At 42.5% G+C, this 20,403-nt stretch overlaps 1 protein-coding gene across 6 annotated transcripts in view; it reads right to left on the bottom strand.

Moving 5' to 3' along the window:
• The window catches only part of ADCY7 (adenylate cyclase 7), an 85,426-nt gene that overhangs the window by 30,408 nt on the left and 34,615 nt on the right, over positions 1–20,403 (bottom strand). For all 6 annotated transcript variants that reach the window (XR_014551166.1, XM_083625736.1, XM_083625734.1 and 3 more), the window contains exons 4-10: positions 19,801–19,962; positions 12,175–12,324; positions 11,079–11,224; positions 10,071–10,182; positions 7,164–7,291; positions 5,910–6,068; positions 3,650–3,782 (exon numbers count right to left, since the gene is read on the bottom strand). Coding sequence is in view for 5 of the 6 variants with exons in the window: in XM_083625736.1 (XP_083481862.1) it covers positions 3,650–3,782; positions 5,910–6,068; positions 7,164–7,291; positions 10,071–10,182; positions 11,079–11,224; positions 12,175–12,324; positions 19,801–19,962 (990 nt within the window). In the remaining variant the exon portion in view is untranslated. The remainder of the gene's footprint in view (positions 1–3,649; positions 3,783–5,909; positions 6,069–7,163; positions 7,292–10,070; positions 10,183–11,078; positions 11,225–12,174; positions 12,325–19,800; positions 19,963–20,403) is intronic.

Below are 20,403 nucleotides of genomic sequence, written 5' to 3'. Positions count from 1 at the left end.
TAAAGGCAAATTAGTTCCAGCACACTAAGAAAAAAGTCCTGCAGGGCACTTTTAAACATGTAACAAAGTTCCAGCAAGGTGCCTGCAATTGTATCCACTTCAGCTAAGTAAGCTCAAAATTACACTCTCCAGTTACAAAAGTATCTGGAAGTTTGCAACAGTTCCGCAGTTTAAACAACTTTACCCGGCCACCCGGGAATTTGGGGTTAGAATCTTCCCTTGCCCCTTGGGGGACCGCTCCAGGTCAAATTTATGCTGTATTTATTCTTTAAAAGGAAAATTCAAGTGTGCACGAAAGTCCCAGTTTAAAGCTTTAAAGCTTCCCTGTTCACAGCGCTTTCCGCTCTTTAGACCGTCTGCTTTGATCTTGAAGGCAGTGCCGGAAGACGGACTTCCTCTTTCTCGTCTCCCGTTTTTAGCCAAATTTTCCAAATTAATTTGTAGGATCTTGGGTCCTTACTCACGGGTTTGATGTTTCAGCCCGATGTTTCTTGGAAGAAAGGTCAGCGCTCATCCGTGACAGCCGCGCGGCTTCGCCTCCGCAGAAAGAGCGATGAACCCACAGCACCGCTCCCCCTCCTTCACTCCGGAGCCCCTTACGGGGTTCCTTTTGTGATTTCGGGGTCGCTCCAGGTGCCCGCCGGGTCCCACGGCCACGGACTCACTCTGCCCGTGGTTTATCTTGATGGGTTGCCGCTGCGCCGTCGCGAACAACCCTTTTCTGCGGTGCCCCTCTTCAAAGCTCGAAGAGGTCCGCCATCACGGTTTCGCGCCGCCTCCGGAAGTCTTCAAGGATGCCAGTTTGATGCCCGTAAAGGACAGCTGAATGAATATTCCTGCATTGCAGTAGAGGGTTGAACTAAATGATCCTCGGTAGGATTCTATGATACTTAAGATGTTCGGAGCTACAACTTCCACCAGCTTCAGCCAAAATGAGTTTTGAAATATCTGGAGGGTGCCAAGTTGGTGAAGGCTGTTCTAAGCGGTGACCATAAAACATGAGGCGTTTGTTAAAAAAAATACTGGTTAAAAACTGAACGTTAAAAGCAAGCAAACAGTGTAATTTATCAGTAAAATCAGAAGTTATTGAAGAAATATACACATTAATACAAACTTATATGTTAAGATTACACATCTGAACAGTCTTACAGAAAAGTCTTAACAGGTGCCAGGTACAATAAACATGGTGAAACGAAATTATACAGGAAATGATACAGGAAGCCTTATAACCTTATAACTTATGATTACCCAACCCAGAGATGGGGAGCCTGTGGTCCCTCCATATGCTGCTGGACTCAGACCTTGCTCATGGGTCAGCTTGGCCACTGAGAAAACAGGAGGACGCTGGACTAGGTCAGCCTTCAGTCCAACCCAGCTGGGCTCTTCCTATGACTGCAACTCCTGTCATCCCTGGCTATTGGCCATGTTGGCTGACGCGGAGGCTGAAGGGAGCTAGAGTCCGTGAACATCTGGGAAGGCATAAGGTTAGCCAACACCGACTTCAGACCACTTTTGCCTGCTCTGACCTGCAAGGCCTCTCTAGTGCCTTATGGCAGCCAGGGGACTGTCCCATCATTTATCACTTGACTCTTTCATCTGGAGATGTAGGTGAATGAACAGGGGAAACTTCTGCATGCAAAGCGTATGCTCTACACCCGTGGTTCCCAAACATTTTCGGGCCATCTCCCCCTCAGTTCCATTAACTTCACCCCAGTGCCCTGTGCCTTAGCCCATGGAAAACATTCTTCAGAATAGTGGTTTGCACAATCCACTGAGGGATAGCTCAGTTGGTAGAGCATGAAGCTCTTAAATCTCAGGATTCCTGCATTGAAGGAGGTGGGACTAAGTGATCCTTGTGGTTCCTTCCAACTCTACAATACGGCAATTCAGCTACCAACGCAATGAAATTCTAAACAGCAACAATTAATTGCACGTTTATTCAAAATCCAATTTAAACCATTTAGTTTAACTGATTCAACCGATTTGATTAACTTGAGCCACTGATGCCACTGATACTCATTTACACCTCCAGCGCTCCCCTCCCCATCAGCCGCTTGCCTCTTAGAGCCACCCTAGGTAACCCCAGTGCCCCCTAGGGGACAGGACAGCCCACTCTGGAGACCATTGATCTACACACTGAGCTATGACCTTTCCTCCCAATCCAGAGGTAGCTGATGAGTGTGTCCAACAGGTCTCATGCCACATCCACACTATATACTCAACACACGTTTAATCTTGGGAACCAGCTTAAGAAGATGCTGGCCTCAACTGCAGCACACAGTTTCATTTGTGAGCCGAGCAGAACAAACTGGATCACCCTGGAGTACCTTTTATTTTCTCATCGCTTTTTCTCAGAATGCCAGTGGAGCTGCACTTAAAGGCAGAACGTGGGAGGTTTGAAGCGTATTCTTTTAATTACACACAGTTAAAGAGCAGCCTTTTCTGGATACTTGAAGTGTTCCTTGGAGACCGAACTCTATAAGCCATTGTTTCATGGATCCATGGACCCTGGCAACTGAATGTCTAATACTTATTTCAGCCTCGTTATGCAATTGCAGCCCTGCCTCCCCACCGTCTGTGCTCCCAGTTCTCAGTCCACGGTCGCTATCTTTCTTTGTGGTTTACTGCCTTCGGTGTCCCAATTCCCACCCCCCTACACACCCCCCGCAACTCCTTTCCCTAGCTTGAGAAACTTAAAGCAAAACAACGACAACTAACAAACACAAGCACAGCCATGCAAAATAAATTCAGGGGTTGCTTGACCAAGATTAAGCATGCAGACTTGCTCAACTTATTTCAGCTACAAAATACAAGGTGTGGGGTTTTGTTTTGTTTAGACTGCAGAACTAAAAAGCGAATTATTTGACTCCCCCTCACACACAACAAAAATTTTGTCAGATGTATATTATGCGCAGGCTCACATGCACACAGAAACCCAATTGTGCCCCAGAAACCTGCAGGCAGATTGGGCTTGTTCAAATCAATGTGAAAATTCAGGCTCACTCATATCGACACTCTGCATGGTTCACTGGTCCCCAGTTCTGAGTCTCACTCTTATTTTCCATCCCTTTTCTCCCCAGGGATAAGCCAATGTTGTGCCCCATGTTCATGGGCAACAGCTCCCATTAACCCTGGGAGTTGTAGCCAAGGTCATCTAGAAGCCTCCACATTGGATATCCCTGCCCTATGCAAGGTTCTCCCTAGCCCCTCTCCCCTCTCCCACCACTACTCCGTCCTTTTGTCTCCCACACCCAATCTAGCTTTGCCACCACCTGCATTCCATTTGCTATCCTTGTCTGCCCAGGATTTCTATCTCTGCCCCTCCTTCCTTCCTGGGGAAAAAAAATCAGCTCACAGTTATCACACCCTCAATTCCAGTACGAAGTTCTTCATAGCCAAACTTTTTAAAAAATAAATAAATTCCACTTCATTCACAGATGCAACATCGTTTGCAAACATTTTACCATGGGCAACTACTTCCCAAACAATCAAAGAACGTGATGACGTCACAGCACTTCAGCCAATGGGGAGGGAGATCCCAGGCAACATTCCATTTATAACTTGCTAAAAATAATAAGCCAGGCAGACAAACGTGTGCACACTCTTGTAAGCGATATGCACGTGTAACTTAGGGCAAAAGCACACCTACCCTCGGGTCTATCACCAAGTAAGTTTTGATATTCATGGCTTCAAGGTAAGGGTCTCTGAGGTGTCCATTCCCATCTTCCACTTCATAAGCTTTGCCTAGGTGACTGAGGGTTGCTTCTGTGATGTGTACACGGCTGGAGAGAGGAAAGAGACAGGAGCACAAAAGACTTGAAACATTTGCAGAAAGGTCACTGTAAGTTATTCATTTCCATATCAATGGCTGCTGTTGACAAGCCTGTGCTTCTCAACAGCTTCACGCCTTGGAAGCCAAATCCAGGATCCTGGCAGCATTGCTGTTTAACAGCTTTGCTTATTTGCAATCCATCATAGCACAATTGTTCATGCATTTCTCACTGGGCATTGTGCAGTGCCTTCAGTTTTATTTTCTTTTACTAAGGAAGGTATGTAGGATTTATCTACTGCTTAATTGTCAAAACCTCCAAGTGGTTTAAATAAATTACGCATTAAAAATACCGATAATATTAAAAGCAAGTTAACCTAAAATTTTCGACATAAACGAGCAGTTTTCAAAGCACACATTATAAAAGTTGCACATTAAAATGCATGTCCCAATTTGCATGTCTGGATAGGCTTCCTTCAGCAATGACAACAAAAAGGTTTCAGCAGTATAGTACTGTACAGAGAAAGCAGCTGCCTAGTACCAGTGGGCAGGGAGTACCAAAGTGCAGGTGTTGCCACGCTGCAGGAATGATTCCTTGCAAGTGTGGAACGAACGTTATGTAGCACCCTTTCTTTCAGCAGTGTGGGAGATGAGGCAAGCAAAATTTAGGCAGTAAACCTGTTAAGGCTCCCCCTCCCTTGTGTTTGTCTGCAAAGCACTATGTATATTCATGGCGATATGATTACTATTATTATTAATAGATGCCATCATGCAGCAGCATTCGGCACCGCACATGAATTTAATGCAAGCAAACGTTAATTATATGCACAGTGACTCACACATGGATTAGCTGTAGCCCTAGGGATCATTATAAAATATACACACTCTCAATACTTGTGCAAACTGCTAATCTCATTTTCAAGGACAGCTTGCGTGTGCTTGGGGAGGCCATCAACATTAATTCAAATTTATACCAAAAAACACTCTTCCCTCCACCACCCCTCTCTGAACAAGTTGCTGAATGGCTCTCAAAAAGGGCTGGAAGCTCTTGAGGGCAACATCTAGATATATTACACAAAGCAGAACCATCCAAGAGTTTACTCAGCTGGCTAGCGTCACAGTTTCTCAGGCAGTGTTCTGAAACAATCCAAGCTGTAATGCACTAAGCTCCAAATACATACACACACACCTTCTTTCGGTTAAATAGTTTCTTCCCTGCACATTCCTATCGTTAGGGTTGTTCTCCAAAAGGGAACCAGCTACCCAGATATATAATCAGCAAGCTATATTTGTTTTTAAAAGCTGTATTGATTTTTATCTGTGTTTTAATTACAATGGTTTTATATGCATTTGTGTGTGTGTTTTTTAATTGGTTGGTGGATTTGACCTGTGCTTTACCTACAGGTCTTATTTGGACACCACTTGGAGAGCTCTTTGATCAAGCGATTGATAAAACTCTTTAATAAATTTGTCCATGGGCAGAGTTGAGCTTCAGTGCAGGGGGAGTTGCCAACACTGTTTTAATTATGTAAATCAACATCTTATACTGCTTAATGTGATCATTTGTTTACTTAAACTGTTTCATTTGCTTGCTAGCTTCCAGCCAGTTAATTGTTATTATTTATGCACTGGGAAAAGCTTCAGCAATGCCAACACTCAGGATCTGGGGGGGAGGGGGAGGGGGAGGGGGGAGGAGCAGGGGATTATCCAATGACAGAAGAGCCTCTATGCTCATATATAAAAAAGAATCAACCGGATGGTTCTGAGCCATTTCAATGATGGATTGGGTAGGCATGGTATGGAACCATGCAAACTATCAAAACCATGGTCAAATCCATGCCATGTGCTTTACATGTATGGTCTGGATGTGGCCTTTGTGGCTTATATGGCGAGCAACCACGACAAGACATCAAATGATAAATGCATGAAAGGAAGAAAATCAACCAGCAAAGAACATCCATAGACTTCAGAGGCAATAAACAGTTCTTCTTCTGAATAGTGTGGTACATTGCACATTACTCAAGTTTTGCTTATAGCGTTGTGAAGATTCCACAAGTCTCCAGCACCACGACAAAAAGGGCATAATTTCACCAGGCTTCTTTCCCAAGTGAATTACACCTTCAGGTTGGGGAATCCTTACCCAGGAACTCCAGCAGATTCCATTCGGTTAGCTAAGGAGACATCGTGAGACCAAACATCGTACTGCCATTTCCGAAGCCCTATTACACCGCAGAGCACATTCCCAGAGTGAATGCCGACTCGCATATTGATGTCCACTCCTGTGGCTTCTCTCACTTGTCTGCAAAACAGATCAGAAGAGGATTGGAAGAGGTGCCTACTCTTCCCCCATCTTAATGCCTACAAATTTATGCTGGCACTTTAATTCTCTCTTAATTACTGCAAACACCAACGTGAAATTTAGGGATGTGGTCCACCCTGTGCTCAAGTCAACAGCCAAAATGAGAGAAGAAGTGGGATGGATCGAGTGTTTTAAACAAATTGGTGTAGCCTTCATCTATACAAGCAATGGAGGGCAGTGGAATATAGGAAAACGACTTATACTGAGCCAGACCATCAGCCAATTTAGTCTATGCTCATGAGTAGAGGAGCATTGAATACAGAGAGAAAAGAACCATCATCTCTGATGCTTTCACATGTTTCTTTAAATACTTGCCCTTGTTTTATCATACACATTAAATGCAGTGGGGCTCAATGCTTTGCAGTAACCATCATTTAGAACCCAAGCCATAGTTTGACCTTCCAAACACAGACTCAAATAATGCTTTAGAACTGTTTGCCAATTGTCATTTTAGGAACACAGGAAACTGCTTTATGTTGAGCCAGACCATTGATCCATCTAGCTTGGTGCTGTCTACATTCACTGTTAGAGGCTCTGAAGAGTTTCAGGCAAAAGCATTTACCAGCTATGCATGGAGATAACAAAGAATGAACTCAATACGTTCTCCATTCAAACCATATGCTTCACCACTAAGCTATGGACCCTCCCCAACTTTGGGCCAATTACTACGTCCTCATTCTCTACAGACTAGCTATGAGCTGTAACCTAGGTTTGTCCTGTGGTTTACAGCTTGTGCTTTGTCAGCACAGGTAAACCATGAGCCCAGTTTGGATGCTGTGCTTAACGAAACTATGATGGAGGAGCAAAACTATTGGAGAGGAATAAAGAGGCCACAATCTCCTCTCCCAGAGTCCACACTTGTCCATTAATGTTAAGCCATGGTTTGGCTTAGTGCAATGTACAAACCAGGTGGTTGACTGGAACACTTTTTTCTGTCCCCATGTTGGAGACGTATACTTTGCACACTACTATGTAACCTATTCTCGTTGTTAATGTTTCCAAATATTATTTAAACTCATTTTTTAAAGTACATACTTTATAGCTTCGCACATGTCGAGGCCCATTTTCACACAGTTCTTGGCATGTACTGGCAAGGAAACAGGTAATCCCGAGACACAGTAATAACAGTCTCCCAGAATTTTTATCCTCATGCATTCATTTTCCTGCAAAACAACAACAACATGCGAGTCATCAGAAACGCTGCAAATATGAATTAGCAAGTATCTATCTTAAGGAACACAAATTATAGGCTTTACTTTGCAGAACAAACAAATCTGACCTTATCTGGAGCTGCTGTTTTACTATCTCTGTTCTGAGGAACTCTGGGGCTCCTCAGGAGTTGTTTTTTTTCAGGGACTATGAGAAATCATAAAATTACAGAGTTGGAAGGGTCCCAAATGGCCATGTAGTCTAACCCTCAGCAATGCAGGAATCACAGCTAATCAGTAATGGTGGACAAGCTTCTTTGAAATATAAGTATTCAACCGTCACCAGTTTTCCCCTACGAAGCTCAGCCAGAAGGAAGTCCTGTTGTGCATACGGAAATGGGTCTTGAAAATCAACACATAATTAGGGATGTTGGAGAATTCCAGCAAAAACAGAAATGACAGTGGAAACTGCCAATGTGTGCTTATTAGGCCCATGTCTGGAAGGGAAACAAATCTGAATATTCTGCTGCAGTTCGTCTTCCGCCAAAACTAACATTATCCGTCTTGCTAGCTGCTGCAACGAACAAATTATATAAATTATGTTGTCACCTTGTTATTTAACTCTACCCATTTCACTGCAAAAGAAACACAGATCAGGTGGGAAAACACAATCACTTAATTACAGGCATCTCCCCACTTACATGGGGGTTATGTTCCTGGGTAAGCCTATAAACACCCTCTAAACCCCTGGAAACCCTTGAAAACCCCATAAGATAGCAGTTGCAAAGGGTCCTGGGGTTGCACTAGTCGTTTTCTTGCTTTTTAAAAAGCTATATTTGCAGTTTTCACGTCTTTTGCGGTTTAAAAATCAATTTATTTAATTACCAGGTGCCACGCATATACACGGTCGTGCACAAGTTGAATGCGTGTGTACATGGGAAGACACCTGTACTGTTCGCAGACTGAAAGCAGCAGCAACCACAAATACTGATAATGTAAGCAACGCTGCGTGTGATGAACACAGGGCAGAATGGAAAATGAGGACTCCTTACATCCCTCCCCATAATGGTCGGGATAGTTGGTTAGCCTCAATATAAATCTTTTCAGAAGTTTAGCAAGGCCACCTCCTCATCCTTCTCCAGTCTCCGCAAACGTTTAACAACCAACATGCAAGGAATTGTATGAGAAACAAGAAAAAATTGAAAAAGGAAGACAGAACTTTAAACATCTTAATTATGCATTTATGCCATTTAAGCACACAAGTTGTTTCAGTACGTTTAGTGATTCAATTCTACCACATCCATTAAGGCTTAATTAAGTTAACATCCCAATTGCTTCTTTGCCTTTAATGAGAGATAGTTCAGCGACAGAACACTTTTAGACCATAACTCCCTAATCATGAGCATTTATAATATTAATAGATTGGAAATGGCTGGAAATAGAACCTTCCATAAATAGAGACAGATGCTCATACCCATAAATCCCACATGCTCAGTACAGTGAACATTACTAGTACTTTGAAAGAATATAATATAATATAATATAGATTGAGGCCAGAGATTCTGAAGACACAGAAAACTCCTTTGTGCTAAAATGGCATGTTCAATCTATCAACTGCTATTAACTCTTCTAAACGTAAGAGTTTGGGAGATTTAAAATTTGTTAAATATAACTTCTCTTCATTTGAAAAATACAGAAAAGAGTAAGTAGTAATTTACACAAGGTTCAGATGAAACAGCCAAACCAAGGTTGCATCATTGCCACGGCATCACAATTGTCAAGCTTAAGTTCTGCATTTGTCCTCCGAACCAGAACTGGAACCAATGCATGAAATCAGTTTACCAGTAAGATTTGGAGAAAACCATAGTTTGCGAATCTGGGTGCAAATAGTAAATAATGGCTGTGCTTACACATTCTGTTAAACCATGATTCAGGACACGCAGGAATGAGCTTGTATGCCCCCTTCCTCTGCCTGTGCAGCAAGGAAAGTTGGGTTTGGGAACTTTCACTTTTACTTTTAACTATAGCTTGTACATTATCCAGACTAACAAACTGGGGTTAATGCATTAACGGAGGTTATTTTCATACATGCCAACTTCAACTTTTGAAGCTGGCTAGTTGAAAATAACATTAGCAATGGTTAGCTAAAGTTCCTGGTTTGGATAATGCAGGAAGCTGCTGTTAACTTGAAGGAGAATCTTCTGAAGTCCTCTTGGCCATACAGGAGAAGGAGAGGAGGAGGAGCATGCAAGCTCAAGGCTCGCTATAGCTTGTTCCCATGGTGCTAAACCATAGTTCAGTGCGACATCCAAATACAGCCAATGGTTTGCCCAACCACAATTTAGCTTACATGTGAACCAGACCACCACACCGTTACCAGTGGTGGAGCTTCACGCTCTGGCACCGGGGTGCGGAGAGCAGGCGGGGGCACGGAGTGTCACCCGCAGGGGGCCGCCTGCGGGGGTGAGGCACCAGGTGCAGGGGAGGGGCAGCTGCGATGGCACCCTGGGGATCACGCTGCCGGGGGCAGTGCACTCCCCCGGACTCCTCTTCCTTCGCCAGTGACCGTTACTACACCTTATTAGTCTTGGTGTAATAATAGTTGGAAGGATTTATCTATAATTACTGTACTTACTCAAATCTAATGCTCACCTTTTTCGGCCAAATTATGTTGCAAAAATTAAAGTGCACATTAGATTCGATGGCACATTAAGATTCAAGTAAATATGGTATTCAAAACATAATAATATCTAAAATGACAAGAGGCTTCTCTATCTATCAAGAAGTTGCTTACCTTTGCTATTTGATCGAATTTCCCAAAGAGTTCATTCAACATCACCACGAGCTCTTTGGGAGAGCAGTCACTTGCCAGACGAGTGAATCCTACAATGTCTGCATACAAGATGCTATGCAAGGAAGCCAAAATCAATTAAATTGTTTTTCATTTTCTACATCAGCGATGTAGATATTTAAACTTCGTGGACATTAGCTAAGAACTGCACACATATGCACCAAACTGTGGGTTACATCCAATGTTAGTTCCACTCAAGAGCAGGCCCATTGAAATTAATGGATGACCAACTTAGGCAAAACTAACATTGACCCTTTAATCATCGACTCTACTCCTCACTGAAATGGCTCCCCTGGTTTCTGACAGCAATTGATTCACATGCAAAACTCACTTGCTCTCCCCCCCCCTGCAAGATCAACTGTCCATCACTTTGATCGTTGGGATATACAGCCTTTAAAAGTGATATATGCTCCGAAGTTTCACATATTCCACTAAGACTAGGGCTTTTAGTGTGGCAGCATCTGCCCACTGGAATGTTCCTCTAATAGACATCAGGCAGGCACCTACGGTTCTGACGCTGACCTGTTCACCCAGGCTTTCCCTTGAGGTGTGATCCAAGTGTGTTGATCCAATATAGGGCTGTCATATGTCTGGAATATCCTGGACACAGCCAGGACTCGTCTGTCAAAAATAGCATCCGGATGGATTTTTTGGAAAGCGGCAAAAATGTCCGGGAAAACCTGGGTATATGGCAGCCCATATCGGAAGTGGTGGTTGGTTTGTTGTTGTTGTTGTTTTTTGGCCCAAATATAACTTTGGTATTGTATTTTCCATTTGTTTTATGCATGAAATTTTATCGATTTTATCCTGTTCTCTGCCATGTTTTGCTTAATGCCGGTGGCACATAATTTGTTGCAAAACAAATAAATGGCAAGAACTGGATTGTGTCTCTAGTATACTGGGGCAACAGAAAGAACTATTAACAGAACCAGAACGAGTTACACCGCTCACCTAACATTCTGGTGCCGTTTCACATACAGGCTGTGGAAGTTGTTGTCGTGCTTCTTCCTGTCATTGGTTTCCTTCAGGCGTTCTATGATGGCTAGTTTCATTCCCATAGAGATATGAGCCGGCAGTATCGATAAAAGCAAGCTTTCCTAAGAGGGAAGAGCAGGTCTTATTCATTTTGCTTTATTAGCACTTATGCCACACCTTTTAAGAGTGAATACCTGCAAGAGCGCCTTGCCTCAAGTACATCCTCTAAAGCACTTCAATCTGTGCAGCTAGCAGTGTTACAAGTACTTGTAAGAAAATGATATCTTAGTGTGGCTGCACCCACACTTTGGAACTCCTTGCCTATTGACATCAGGCACTGTACTCTTTTCAGCGCCTGCTAAAAAAACTTTTTCTTAAAGTCACGTGCAGAATGGTGACACGAGTTTTAATCTGGTTTTAGCTTATGTTTTATTAAATTTTTTAAAAAATGTTTCAAATAGTTGTTTTTACTGATAATTTCATTGTTTTATTATTATTATTTTTGTAAACTGCTTACAGGATTGTTGCATTTTAAGAATCAAGTGGTTTATAAATGTTATGCCCACTTAAGGGGCTCCTTACAATATGTCCACCTTACAATTCCATTAACAAAAGGAGGAATCAGAATGACAAAGAGTCAATGCCTGCAGTCAAAAGCCACAAAAACATTGCCTACCTCATAAAGTTCTGAGAAATGCAAAGTAACACTAATATTTTTAAAAAAACTAAAAACTAAAAACATCAGCGTTAGTGGTGGTGAGGGTCATAGAAATGGAAAGAATAAATTGATGTGCCGGAAAGGTGCTCATTAATTCAGCCAAAAACATGGTCCAATGTTCTCTTACAATGGAAATTTTGGAATGAGTTCAATTACGGTGGTTTTACTCCAGCCGTTTTGCCGACTCCTTTTGCACATATATGGGTGTCCTTTGGTGAGCGTGAACAACCGAATACCTCTAAGTATGACCCATTACAGAACTTGCTGACAAAGCGATGATCTCCTGGTATGGCTGAATGATGATGTTAAAAGAGCTAGAAAGTGTGTACATATTTAAAGCACTGATTCACTCACTTGCTGCCTCTTTTCAATCTTCAGCTTCATTTGGACTTGGATGCACTTTAAAGTATATCTGTACAGATCCCACGAGGCATCCTGCATCTGATGCTTGTGGAACGCACCCATCAGGTTACCACAGAGAAAAATGAAAGCATTGGCAAGCACCTGAGGAAATAAATAAATGGCCCAACATCACAAACTCAAAATTTTATAAGCGAAATAATCTGCGAAGTTTATTAAGGCTAAATCAGCTCGTTTTCTGTTCTCTTGCCCAGCACTTGACAAGAGACTCCTGGCCCAAGTTTCATTACCCAGTCAATACAACTGCACATTATATGTAAGTTTCCATATTCCTGCACAAGCTGCTGTTTCCCCCAAAGTTAGCTAGATATCATGGGGTTATTTTGTTTTACTTGGATGCATCTACGTGGTGCTACGTGGTGCTAATAGTGAACTGTGAATATCCTTAAGGGCTCTAGCTTTGCTCCTTCCGTAGCACAAGGAGGAGCAACAAACCATGGTTCCTGGCTTAGTGGTATGTCCTAACCAGGAGTCATGATTCGTTTTGCTCCAAACAAACTATGATGTAAAGTCAACTATGACTATGATGATCTCGGTTTACCAGTCATGGTTTGCTTCAGTGGACCAGAGAACATGGCCTCAAATGCTGATCTCAATGTTCGAGCAGGCTAATACTGGTACAGTCCGTTATTCAGATAATCTGGTACCATATGAAAAGCTAGTTCATAAAGGAAGTGGGAGTGATCCTTCAAAATCAGGGGTGGGGACCCTTCTCTTGCTAGCAAGCCAGATCCTTACGTCCCCATCCCAGCTGGGCCAAATCTAACAGGTGGGTGGAACCGTCCCTCATCTGATATCACTGTGGAATCAGGCGATGCTACACTTTGAAGTCCCATTGCTGGGACTTCAAAGTGTAGCATGAACTGTTTGAAAACCCTTTTGCAAACATTCCTGCACTGCTCTTTGAAGCCTCTAGTTTTCACAGGTTCAAGGAGCAGTGCTGAGAGGAAGAAGAGGTAGCATGTGATGGAGAAAAAAGACCCTTTGCCTAAGACCCTGGAGAGCTGCTGCCAAGCAGAGTAGACAATACTGGCTAGGTAGACAAACAGTCTGATCTGATATAAAGAAACTTCATGAGTTGCTTCCTAGATAAGCCTCCCCCGCTACAAACACACACAAACACACAGGAGAGGCGTTGATCTTGGAATATGAAGGAATCAGGGAAGATCAATGGACTCAATAATGCTGCTACCCATCAAACAAAGATCCTGAAAAGTTTTGAGTGTGGATAGTGACATATAATATTCCAACAGGTAGGATTGCAAAAAAAAAAAATCAGGACTGTCTCTCCACAATTTTGCATTTTAGGGTTTTTCTGTCTTACTTCTGTGATATATTGCAATCAGAACTATCTGCTCCATGTGCCAAACCTTAATCTTTCAATATCTGTAGGGTGATGTAATTTTTTCACCCCATTTGAACCTGAAACAAAAAAAACTTCTACTCTCTTCCTTGACTGGCTATAATAGGCAAAGTTTATTTCCTTTTAATAAGCCCTTTGTAGAAAAGGTGCGCTTCCTCTTGAACTCAGGTACGAACGCAACACTCATTTAGAAATTGTGAAAGAGATTGTGCTTGTTCAGTTGAAAGGTAATTGGGGAGAAAATTAATGAGTGTATAAAGGCAAGCACTTGTGATGGTGAACAGTCAGGCAGCAAGAACATTGCTTTGAGAAGGACCATGATTTAATAGCCAATATTAGCAAACTGAAGCAACATCCAAGCCTAAGGAAATTAAATCATCTACTACGGTATTCTGATGAAGCTCCAATATATACACTGTAACTGAGACAAAAAGGAAATTACATATTTTAATAACTTAGGCAGGTTCTCTCCCCACCCCCTTTTTATGCTGTTAGCATAGGGGGAAATTAACCAACAAAGAAACAAAAGACATAGCAAATATTACAAAAGAAGGGTTAATAACATAAAGACCTAAGAAGAGCCTGCTGGATCTGGCCAATGGCCCATCTAGTCCAGCATCTTGTTCTTGCACTGGCCAACCAGATGCCTGTAGGAAATCCACAAGCAGAAGCAGAACACAACAGCCCTCTCCCCTCCTGCAGTTTCCAGCAGCTGGTAGCATTGCTGCCTCCAACTGTATGAGCAAGAGCAGAGCCATTGTGGCCAGTAGCCTTATCCTCCAATTTGTCTAATCCTCTTTCAAAGTCATCCAAGCTGGTGGCCACCATTGCCTCCTTGTTCCAACTTTTGAACAACTTTTTCTCTTTTTGCAACCCAGAAGAAACCATAAACTGTAAAAGCGTCCTTGGCATAAAGGAGGAGGGCAGGCTACTAATAGCTGGGCCCATTCTGCATATCCAGGCGGCAGGTTGCTCAGCAGAATTTTGAATGCAAAGGCTTCAGATTATCCCCTAGAATAGCTAGGGGGGAGGATGACGGAGTTGCACATAGGATTTCTCATTTATGGGTTTTGCTAGCACCCAGTAACTAATTATGAGACCAGGAATGAATTTTCCTCCAGGCAAGTCAAACTGGCTAGCAACTCAAGTTGGAGGTTGGTTTTGCTGTTGTTTAAAGAGTGTGTGTGTGTGTGTGTGTGTGTGTGTGTGCATGCGCACAAGTCTTGGCTCTCTTTCACAAGTCATCCTAAGCTTTCTGGTTTGAACCTGCCTTCTTTGCTGGTGGTACACGTTGCCTAATTCACGTAGGTTGACTGGAGGGGCTGTGAAACGGACAGTTCCTGCCTTCAGTCAAAGAGTTGGCAACAGGGAGTTGACTTGTAGCACTCAAGCAGGCAGGAATTAGCAACATGTGCCAATTGTTATTAATCTAGATAATAAATTAAGTTGTCAAATAACATTCATCATTTGTGATTTACAGTTTCGTAGGGAGAACATGATACAGGTTTTAATTCTCCTCTTCCTCTCCAGTTTACAGAACTACGATGGGGCTAATTTTAAATCCCCTAAAAGCATTTTTAAAAACCCAAGCATTTCCATTACTGTCACTTTGGCTCAGTTCAAACATCATGTCCAACCATGGTTTGCACAAATAGTGCTGCGAAGTTCAAAACATGGTTTAAAAATAACCCTTCTGGATCAAGCCAAAGCCTAATTTAGTCCAGCATCCTGCTTTTGACAGCAACAAGTCAGGTGCCTTTGAAAAGCCAAGTACCAGACAATGAGGGGAATAACTCTCTCCCACTGGTGTTGCCCAGCAAATGAAGTTCAGATACATGCTGCCTCTGATGTTGAAGGAGGCATACAGCCATCATGATGAGTAGCAATGTTCCCCTGTGGGGAACAGGGGAAGCTATCTTTCCCCTGTGGATTTTTTTTCTTAAACCTTTGGAAATTACATTTTTGGAAGCTCATCTGTGGTGCCGCCCCTGCCCCCAATTTATGTAGTTACAGCTGGTGCCATCTCTTTTTGCTTTTCAACAGGAGCTGAAAACATGGTTGTTTACATAGGCATTTACAGGATGTTAGCATCTAGACTGAGTGCTAAGTTGTAGTTTGGAAGTGTTGATCAATTGGCTTGCTTTACCTGCCCATTGTTTTACTGTGATTATGTTGATTGTACCCTGTTGTCACTGGGATCACTTGTGATGAAGGTCCAGTGAGAAATCTTCAGTGGATAAATACATTTAAAACTGCTTTCTTGGTTTCCTCTCTCAGTACTCTACTTCACTTGTTTACTCTTCACAAGTTTACTGTGCCTTCAGTAGCCTCTGAAGGCAGAGTGGTGGTCACAACCATGGTTTGTCAATCCACACATCATGCCAAAACTTAGTTGGTTAGTCAGCCATGGATTCCAATTCTTGTTAGCCAACTGAATTCTGACACCACTGCAACCCATAGTTTAATGTCCTTAACTATGGCTTGTCATGATTTCTGAACCAATACGGGGCATAAGACTATGCAAGATCTGGCTATTGGTGTGGGGTGGAATTCCCCCCCCCCCCAGTGCTTTCTTTTTACCATGGAAAGTGTTCGATTGCTTAAGATCAACAGTAACAATGAATGGATGGCAATGGCAAATACAAAATTTGGTAAGCTTGTCAGTTTCAAAATTTTGTTACTTTGCTTATTAAAATAAACATGTTGAATTAGATCACCCTATGTTGTGAATTGCTCTGTACAAATTACCCAAATTTTCAAAGGAATATTTTCCTTTCCCCCCACCCCTGGAAAACCAGCATGACTGGCTCTGGCCTGTTGTTGGCAAATCAAACGAGGCAACTCTGAGAGCAAAACAAGAAGGATCAATATATTAGTGTAGTCAAGCAAAAATTCCACTCCACTTTATAACCACAACATTTTAACATTTTAACAGTTAAACAATTCTTACAGCCATTCAGATGTCGGCTTATTCTAAGTGCTTTCTGCCCCTTTCTGCAGGGGTGATGTTGGTAGACTTAAGACGGAGTCAATTTGTGGTTACTAACAACTATAAAGGAAAATGTTTTGTTTTATTTGATGTTATGTTTCCTCTAAATCCCGGAATGACTATACAATGAATGGGCTGGAGAAAACTTTTAAACAAATGAGTACATGCATTTAGTGGTTCGGTGATGTATTTGGTTTTAGAAGAAAAATCACATCATTCTCCAGGTTTGAAATCCAGCCAAAACTATGACCAGGGAACTTAAAGAAAGCTTATAGAAAGCATTCAAAGCTCAACTAGTCCACAGTTGCCGATCCAGGCCACATTAAGCAATATGTGAATTTCTCACATATGAACTCTGTATGAATACATGTAACAGTAACCAGTTCTTCCTACCGCATTCCACTCTCTAGTGGAATATATGCAGGCATTCAACACAATAAACCCACCCCAGGCTTATAAATAACCATGCACGGGCCCAGTTATGACAAGCAAACAAGAAGAGGTATGAATGAGCTTTTTGGTCACTCATGTAAGCACGTTCTCCCTACGTTAGGAGTGGGGAACCTTTGGCCCTTCAGACTATGCTGAACTAAAACTCTCCATCAGTGCTAGTAGACATGGCTGATGACCAGGGGTGCTGGAAGTTATAGTTCAGCAACACCTCAAAGGGTCATACCTGTCCTACATGATGTGCCTGAATACGATGCAGAAGAATTCAATGTACCATAGCTTCTCACGGCATCTTAATCAACAACTTTTTGTCCACATTATACATTTAAAGCACACAGCTTTCCTCCAATAATCATGGGAACTGTAGTTTACCTCCCCCCAGAGCTACAATTTCCAGCAACCTTAGCAAACTCCAGTTTCCACAATTCTCTGGAGGAAGCCATCTGCTTTAAATGTATGGTTTGGATCTGCTACAAGTTTCAGAACAAGACAGGATGCTTAAATGAACCATACACACCCTCAGCCTCCTCCTCATACTTCTCATACTCCTGGCCAAATACTCCGGGAGGTCAAACAATGTACACATGCACTGAAGTGAAAATTAAATAAGGAAAGGAAAACAGAATATGGCAGGAGACCCCATTTTAGAACTCTTACATAATGTGCAACTTAGCCCCAACATTCTCCAGATATCAGCCCCCAATGCATCTTCCTGGAATTCTGACACACACACACACACACACATACACCCACACCCCTGCTGATTGGATCTCTGAGGACCAAATATCTTGAAATGAGGAGGAAATTGTTGTTAGAACCCATTTCTTGGAAAGACTGAAGTCAATCAAGTGTGATTCAGGGTGTCAAATGAGCATTTAATATAAAGGAGACGCCTCAAAATGTGCAAGTAATCAAAATTCAAAGGAAAATTATTCCCGAAAAAATTTGTTAAGAGATTTGTTAAAGAGAAGAAAGGAGAGCAAAGTGTTAAAAAGAAGGGCTTGCATCATTCCACTAAGTAGCAATCATTTGGGGAAGGAAATGGGTTACCTCACCCTTCGAGACATGACGCACACACCTCAACTATGTGGATCCTGAATCAGAGAGGCTTTGCCCCTTTACACCAAGCTGTTTATCAGATTTCAAAAGCTTCATGACTAGACCCCTGGTGCTTGCCAAGCAATTGTGAAAATTCACTGGCAGGGTGCAACTGGCGCACAGACCAGTGTTACAAAGCCATGAGAATTTCTCTTTCCCTTTTCCAAGTAATTTTCCAAGTAATTCTTCATGAAAAGCCAAACATTCCCTCTTGGTATTTATCATGAATTATAACATTGTGAAGAGGATTCTGGATTGCCCAGCAGGAAACATTTTGCTTTAACTGAAAATAATAATTAAAAAAATGAGATACAAATGCAGGACTTGTGCACTCTTTCTACACTTCACAATCTGCTTCCCAAAACAATTTTACTGTCACTTCAGGTAAAAAAATTCAGTGGGTGCGATTCAATTCAGCAGGTGCATGATTAAACTTTCTGTACTCTGTGTCCAAATTCTGTAACTCTGACAGACACACACACACACACACACACACACACACACACACCCCAGAAGGAAAAAAAAGAGTTTTACAGCCTGACTTCCTAGACTGATATTGGTTTTACTGCTTGATAAATTTGTTCAAGATTCTTTCTGGCTCCTGGAAAGAATGCCACCAGCTTTATGAAGCCAACAAATGGGAAACAGCCAATATCCACATGGAAGAACAACAAAGAATAAATATACACCCAGAAAACAACACACTATATCCCAAGACAACAGAAAAGCACAACACAGCTATTTCTACCACTTATTCTTCTAACATACAAAACCAAATGTGAATATAAAGTTGTATTTTAACTGCTTAACTAAACCGAGTAAAAATCTTTTGATCGACTTAAAAGGCAGCCCAGTTAAACTGGGGGAGTCCTTATGAAACCTCTTCTAAGATTATACGGGCTATGTCAGTTTCTGAAATTTTGTTTTTTGTCCATATGTTTAGCTAAATCCAAGTTTTAACCCCTACGGCCCACCTGAAAATTGCTGAGAGCCTCAGCAACTGTATTTATCCTATTTATTTACATCATTCAAGGAGCTCAATGGTTCTCTCTCCCTTCTCATTTAATCCTCAAAGAAACACTTTGAGGTAGGTTAGGTTAGGTTGAGAGGGAGCGACTGGCCCAAGGTCACCGAATGAGCTTCAAGGCTGAGTGGGAATTTGAACCCTGGTCTCCCAGGTCCTAGTCCAGCATTCTAATCATTCCACCACACGGGTAATGGACCACAATGACTTTTCAGCCAGTTGTAGCATTTGTTAACATCTAATCCTGTTCTCACGCTGCACCACTAGATGCCAGTGGGAAATGCACAAGCAGGAAAACAGCAGCACAGCACTCTCCTCTCCTGTGGCTTCCAGCAATTGACATTCAGCTGTATTGCTGCTTCCCAACTGTGGAGGCAAAGCATAGCCATCATGGCTAGTAGACATTACGGGAATCAAGAGCCCTCTCCATGAATTTCTCTAATCCTCTTTTAAAGTCATCAGGGTTGGTGGTCATCACTGCCGCCTGCGGGAGTGAGTTCCATAGTTTAACTATGCGCTGCATGGATAAGTATACTTTAGTTTCCCTGTCTTGAATCTTCCAGTGTTGAGCTCCACTGGATGTCCACGGCATCAAAATGCACATGTTGCAATCACATATACAAACCTTTGCCTTACCTGACGTGGAAGAGTCGGGTGGTCCTGCTTGTTTTGCGCTACAGCGATGCTCAGGACTACAATATGGGAGAGCGCTGAAACGCTGCTGACAATCACAGCATCTCTCATTCCCAAGGGAAACATGGTATAAGCCGTGAAGATGATGAACAGAAAGAATGGCACCTGTTAAAAAGAAACGAGATCCTTGATGTTTTCCAAGCACCTGTCAAAAATTACGGAACAAATGATAGGTTTCGAGAGAACAATGGAAGCTGTGAAGGAACCAGTACTCAAAAACGCTTTCAGGCAACTGGGTAAGAACAGCACAACTTCCACTTCTATAAATGGGTTAGGGAAACCACTGTGTTAATCAGAAACATAGGTAAAGGGCAGGTAAAAAAGGTAAAGGGACCCCTGACCATTAGGGTCCAGTCGTGACCGACTCTGGGGTTGCAGCGCTCATCTTGCTTTATTGGCCGAGGGAGCCGGCGTACAGCATCCGGGTCATGCGGCCAGCATGACTAAGCCGCTTCTGGCGAACCAGAGCAGCGCACGGAAACGCCGTTTACCTTCCCGCCGGAGCGGTACCTATTTATCTACTTGCACTTTGACTTGCTTTCAAAC

The sequence above is a fragment of the Podarcis filfolensis genome (assembly GCF_964270895.1).
Source record: "Podarcis filfolensis genome assembly, chromosome: 8".
In the NCBI taxonomy this organism is placed as follows: domain Eukaryota; kingdom Metazoa; phylum Chordata; class Lepidosauria; order Squamata; family Lacertidae; genus Podarcis; species Podarcis filfolensis.
This window is presented reverse-complemented; position numbering and strand designations above follow the sequence as displayed.